At 39.7% G+C, this 6,470-nt stretch overlaps 1 protein-coding gene across 2 annotated transcripts in view; it reads right to left on the reverse strand.

Moving 5' to 3' along the window:
- Nucleotides 1-866: 866 nt before the first annotated feature.
- Nucleotides 867-6,470, reverse strand: part of LOC118340243 (microtubule-associated protein RP/EB family member 3-like) — a 9,337-nt gene continuing 3,733 nt past the window's right edge. Inside the window, exons 3-9 of one of the 2 annotated variants that reach the window (XM_035678103.1) lie at nucleotides 5,889-6,016; nucleotides 5,647-5,792; nucleotides 5,204-5,363; nucleotides 5,048-5,089; nucleotides 4,191-4,327; nucleotides 3,478-3,627; nucleotides 867-2,388 (exon numbers count right to left, since the gene is read on the reverse strand). In XM_035678103.1, coding sequence (XP_035533996.1) covers nucleotides 2,320-2,388; nucleotides 3,478-3,627; nucleotides 4,191-4,327; nucleotides 5,048-5,089; nucleotides 5,204-5,363; nucleotides 5,647-5,792; nucleotides 5,889-6,009 — 825 coding nt within the window. In that variant the 5' untranslated portion in view covers nucleotides 6,010-6,016 and the 3' untranslated portion in view covers nucleotides 867-2,319. The remainder of the gene's footprint in view (nucleotides 2,389-3,477; nucleotides 3,628-4,190; nucleotides 4,328-5,047; nucleotides 5,090-5,203; nucleotides 5,364-5,646; nucleotides 5,793-5,888; nucleotides 6,017-6,470) is intronic. The other variant, XM_035678104.1, reaches the window with a different exon arrangement.

Here is a 6,470-nt window from a genome sequence, read left to right on the forward strand (position 1 = left end):
TTATCAGTATATCCCTGTTGGTATAATGGGCATACTAAAAGAGTAACAAAACTGCAGTGTTTGGATGTGTCTATCATCGTAAATGTCTATTTTTAATCATTTCAAATTGAGAATAAGTCAACAAAATATAAGGAGTTTGGTTAAGGGGTTAAATTATGTCCAAAAATTCTAACATAAGGCATAAACAAATAATACAATAATACAGTGAAATATAGAAACTCAGTTTTGGACAAAGTGTTCAGCTCATTTCCATCTTCCTGTTAGGGTTATTACTTATATAAACTGGATCTGAGAGGGGAACAGGATAACGCAAAACAGTAGCAAGAGAAAGGCAATGATGGACGGCAGGTTGTAGTGAGTTTCCATCTGGAGGTTGCTTAAAGCATTTAAACTCCTGCACTAGGATTGTATTGTCTCATCCCTACAAGCTCTCTGTTGTAGGCTCCATCGTTGACAAGTGCCAGATACATTTAAAAACCATGGGCCTGCTGTAGTCTTCTGTCTGGCTGCTGTCTGTTGAACAGACGGTGAGTTTTGGCTGCAGAATCTCTGAAAAGAGGCACTTAGTGTTTGGCACAAAACTCCTGGATCTCTTTCAAGACTATGTTCATTGGATCTGAATGGAAACTTAACCATTGACCACAGTAGACGTCCTACTGGGTCAATATGTTAATCTTCCCAAAATAGTTTTTGAAGCATGGTTGACTTCTTGGCAACATGACGGCAAGAGTCAACATCCTTATGGTTTCACTGTGTGTGTGTGTGTGTGATGTGAACACTTGCCAGAGCTTAAGACTGGTAATAAAATAGATACCCCTTCAGATAAATGAGCAGAAACATGGCAGATAGCACACACAACGATAAGGTTGGTTACTTTTTCTGAACCTCAGAGCTTTATTTCATTCCAGCAGTAACTCCAAATGATGCAGGTTGATCACATGGCAACAAACGGTTAGAGAGGGTTGGATGTTTTGTTCTCTCGGACTGGTCCAAGTACTGTCAGTCACGCTCAGCCTGGCTGTCAATCACAATAAACCACACCCATACTGCCTTGGCAGCCACTGTGGCGTTTTAACGCTTTGCAACAAAACTCAGTTAAATAGCAACAGAAAAATAATGATAGCAGCTACAATGTTTAACTCAATTAACACAGTCAAACATTAGTATTTAGTAGTTTCTGTCTGTCGTGTTAATTCCTTTTTTTTTTTTAACATTCATTCATAGAATTCAAAGCCTGACGTTTGTCTGATAAATAACTTCTACACTGACGCCTCTGACTTGGCCATTGAGGACTTCAATGCAAATAAAAAACAAACATCTTTAAAACAAATCTACAAAATATAAAATAGCATCTTTCTATATCTTTCTGGCTTCAACCAGTCACTGCATGTTGGCATTTTGGATCATTTCAGTTAGTTTGTTTCGCTACATTTAGTGCAATACCTTCCCCAAATCCAAAATCGCATATTTTTTTTCAGAAACTGTAGAGATCGGATTTAATAAAGATCAATAAATAAACAAAACATAAATACATCATGCTGTCTCAAAAACAAGCTGTCAACAATTTCAGAAGCAAACCCTCTGGTGGGACAAATTTATGAATAAGAGCATACTCTGTGGTGCCTATACATGTGAGCAGTTCAAAGTCTGATATGTCTGCGGGCTAAATGTACGTTCACGTGTCATCATGTCCAAAATATATGTGCAGGCATCTCTCCTAAGGGGTTTCACACCTTTTATAATCTCACCTTGTGAAATCTACAGCCAAAATATCCTACAAACTATCACATTATGTGGAAAACATTGTGTGGTTTCATATACAAACTCTGCACAAACCCTGATGTGCCTCTTTATGTGGTCACCAATCAAAGTGCATGGTGGGAGAAAGTGTCTCTTTAGATAGACAGATTGATAGCACTGTTGGCTCCAGGCCGTCAGTGCTGGATTCTTGTAATCTCATTGTTATTACCCTTAAACCTTTCACAGACTAGCAGGCTGAACTAGCCCTGTAGTGCAGTTGTCCCCTCTGGTAACAGGCTAGAATAAGTTGAGTCAGGCTGCTGGGCCCTGGTCCAGACAGGTCTGGGTTAAGTGTCCTTTGCTAGTAAGAGTTTGGAAAGCAAGGCTGTGCAACAAAGTCGTAATGGATACAAAAATCAATCAGCCACAGAAAAGTTGGGAAAAGTAAAGGGGGGTTGTAAAAAATTAAATAAAGGGGGGCAAGAGGTGGTTTATGATAATAATGATCAGGTAGGTTAAAGGGGTTTGAGTTGAGGGTTGGGAAAGGTTGATGAAGGTGATGAACAGGTGAAAAATATTTCAAAATTCTTCTTGGTCTCCTTGTGCTCCTTCGTCGATCTCTTCATCCTCTGGGGGTGCAAATCCCTCCTACAAATGAAGCCTGAGGTCAGTGTATGGCAGGATAAACATAACACTTGTTTCTTTATTAAATCTCTTCTTGTTGGTCTTAATGAGGGTTTTCACCGCAGCGTTTCCACCATCTTGGGTTTGTATATGTTCTTGTTATTTTTGAGACATACCCTCTTGTCACATTACACCATTCTGCAGTGCTCGGGACTGATACAGCAGGAATACAAGCCGTCACTACCTCTTTGTACTCAGTGAGATACTTTATGCTGACTTGACACGTCACTTTTAATTATTTGATTAGTAACAGCTTAAACATTACATACAGTCACAAACACTGCAAAATGCTGTGATGGAACTAGAAGACAATTCTACAGAAAGATGACATGAAGACCCTCCACAACAAGGAATGCATAACAGAGGGATAAGTAGAAGTACTTAGTCAGTTTCTCAGTTCACAACTGAAGAATCCTTTTGGATGACAACAAAGCATCTTCAAGGAATCTAAACAACTCACGTTTCTCTTGACTAGGCACTTCAAGATATACCACAACACGGATAAAATAACCTTTACAGACACTTAAATCATTATTTGCTCGACAACACTACAAACTAGAACTTCGAATGTGATTATAGAGTTCAATCAAAACCTGTCTGTTTCAATTAAAACAAAACATTTACTGCATTTACATGCATTTTATGTAACTGAGTTGCAGACAGCTTTCTGTAGCAACCTGATTTTTTTCAAAGTCATGTAAACAAGAAACCAGGTTTCATTGATAGGAGTAGGAATTTTAGAAACCTGATTTCCCCAGCTAGATTTTTCCTGAAGAAAGCAGCTTTCTGTGCCATGTTTATCGAGACTTCAGTCAGGGCAGGTGTTGTGACAGAGGTGCAGAGGGATATAAGGATAAATCATTATGCTTAGACAACATGCATCCTCATATCTGAAACAGTCTAAATATAACTTAACTGATACAAAGTTGCCTCACTCACTCACACACAGACTCTCCTATATATCTGCATGTAACTAAATACTGTTCACTTTTCGACAGTGTAAAAATGTCCGTTGGGATGCATATTCTCTTTGTGTGATTTGATTGCATTTACCTCTGTAGCGTACAGTGTATCCATAATTTTAGTCAGAACTGGGTTATCGTTTTCATTTTCCTGACAGAGGAGCTCAATGTCTCTCAGCTTTCCAAAGTAGAAGTCCCTCTCCTTCTCCAGTCCCTCTACCGTCAGCTTTAGATCCAGCAGCTATGAGCAAAGACAGTAATAAAAACAATCAATATACCTAAAAGAAATGAGTGTGAATTTAATATAAAATATTTAATATTATTAAATTATTATATTACATATAGGTCAGGGTGTGTTTGGACCATTTAATATTGCACAAATCCACTGGACCAAACAAATCAGTATCTTAATCTGTAAAAAGTCTGTCAACTTGTTAAACTTTGGAAGAGTAAACATCCTCAGCCTCAAGGATCAATTAAAGCTATTTAATGTATTATATTAACAGACTCTAAAATGATCAACAGCCTGTGAATATGTTGAGTCAGTCTAAAAATCCTTGCACCCAGTTTTCATCATGGCACAGACCGGGCACAGCGACCTTGCGTTGGTATTTCATTATAAGAGAGCAGTGTTGGGCCAACATCTGGTTTTCTCAACATGCAAAGAGTGTCACAGTCAAATTCTGAGAAACCACGTGAACAGTGAAGTGAACCTTTAATGATGCAGTTTAATGTGGGACCTACACAGTGAAGCTGGTACATTGGTGAGGGGTCAAAGTACGAACTACTACTACAGGGTGGTACCTGCTGGTTGAGCTCTATGAGCTCAGCATCTCCTCCATTGCGGGTCATGGGAGTGTTTCTGCGGGATGATGTCATATTGATCTGCCTCTGGGGGGGGGGAACAGTCTTCGGTACCGTGGGTGATGTTCTCATGGGGCCTGGAAAACAGAAAAACATGTTTACATGTCTACACTTGTTTGGATGGATGCATTTTGATTGTGTTTTCAGTCGGCCGTCAGTTGTCTGTGTTAGACAACAGATTTGCTTAATTTCAAACAAATCAGTTGTCTACACTGGGCTTGCAATAGCTCATGCTTTACTTGCATATTATGTGTGTGAATTTGACCCAAATGATCTTTTATGTGTCTTTTTGTGGAGTACATGATTGCAAATTTCCAGTCCACAGAAGTACTGTCGCTGAAAAGTGGAGAGAGTGGAGACACCGACAAAGGACTTACACCTGTTGCGCAAAAATTCTTCCCCAAAGCTAAACTGTCTTCTGACCATAAAAAAAAAAAATCATCACGCATATTCAAGAGATGATGAAAATGTCCCCCATTTCACAAACGTTTTCTCAGACTCAAGGCTTTCAAAGCTACAAGTACAAAAGAAAACACCCACACATGCAAACACACACACATTCATCCTTTATAGGATATATTTACAGTGAGCTTTGATCTAATACCATAACCTCGTCCTTCTTAATAGGAGCAGTTGTTTTGGCGCGCGTCGTTGGGCATCGGCGTGTTTTAGCTTTTATACTTTTAAAACCAGTCAGAACAGAACAATCCTTAACCAAGCAACGGACAGTTTGAATGTAGGTAACACACTGAAAGCACTGACAAGCACACACACATGCTGGATCCAGGCAATGTTACCTGAGCGAGAGGATCTTTTAGGTTTGTGGAGAATGGGTTCACCTGGGTTAGAGGTGGGGATGTGGTTGCATGAAGAAGTGAGGGCAATGAAATGAAGCTTCTGGGTTCACACACAGCTGATTGTGTCAGACACACATAAGTGCATATGTATGGTACCTTGGTTCGGTGGAGGCGGCGTTCCCTCTTGGCCCTGTCGTGTCAGCACAGGGTCGTATTCTTTCCCGTCGTAGTTGGCGTCAAAAAACTTCTTAAACCACTGAAGGAATTCAAAGTTGTCCTGGAACTTCCCCTTCACCAGCCTTTCCACAGGGATGATCTGAGAGAAGTAAAGGAGATGGATAGAGAGGAGGAGGAGAGATTGAGAGTTGAGGAAGCATATGACAGAACTGCTACGATCAATATGTTTTTCAAACCGCAGCAGCTGCATATGGATCCATGAGGTGTCACAGTAATCACAGTAATGACGTTACCTTGGGATAGTAATTCTAGTCTTACTAGTGCTTCTTAAATTCTCTTTCTTCCCCTTTTCTTTGATGTTTCTTCTCACATATTTCAACAACTCTTAATCCATGCATTTATGAGTGTGTGCGTATTCTCACCTTGTCCACATTCATTCTCTTGAATGAAGCCTGTAAGACCTTGAAATTTTGGATGTATTCATGTTCCAACTTAGCATTGTACTTCACTTTCTTCAACAATATGCACCCTGGAAACAGCATGTCCATGAACTGACAGTAAGCCGCACCTAGGAGATAAATCACACACACAGATTCACTTTGAGAACTAAATAAACATTTTGAGTTTTATTGCAAGCTCACTCGACATTAAAAAATGTGTTTACCTGAACCGAGCTGCTCGATCTTTGTGTAGTTGAGATGCAGAGAGTCGTTTACCCATGCCAACATGTCATGACGACTCAGGTTCTCTATGGTCATAGAGGTGGAGTAGACATTCACCGCCATCCTCCTGCTGCACAAGAACACAAGCACAAGCACACCAATATTACTATGCAACGGTTTAATGATTGGCTTCTGAAGGCTGACAAGTATGCAACATGCTTCAACATAAATTAATAAACATTTAAATTAAATTACATTACATTTTATTTGCCACAGTTTTCATATAGAGCAGGTCCAGACTGTACTCGTAGGGGTGCGTACCTAGACTCACCAGGAGGTGGTGGTATGCAATAAGAAGTAATGGTACTAAAACAAAACTCAGAAGTTAAAAACCAGTTCAGGTACTGATTATGACTGTATCTTATATTTAAGAACATTACAAACATTACACATAGAGACGGGAACTGTTGGGTCTCTGTAAATTATTTTATAAGGAGTACGGATATGAAAAACTTTGTCTCTGTGTAAACACATTACTGAGAAAGCAGTAAGCTGAAAAGGTCGTTAAAGGGGAACTTGGCAGC

This window comes from Morone saxatilis, unplaced genomic scaffold, assembly GCF_004916995.1.
Source record: "Morone saxatilis isolate NCDOM2014 unplaced genomic scaffold, NCSU_SB_2.0 Contig7, whole genome shotgun sequence".
Classification (NCBI taxonomy): domain Eukaryota; kingdom Metazoa; phylum Chordata; class Actinopteri; family Moronidae; genus Morone; species Morone saxatilis.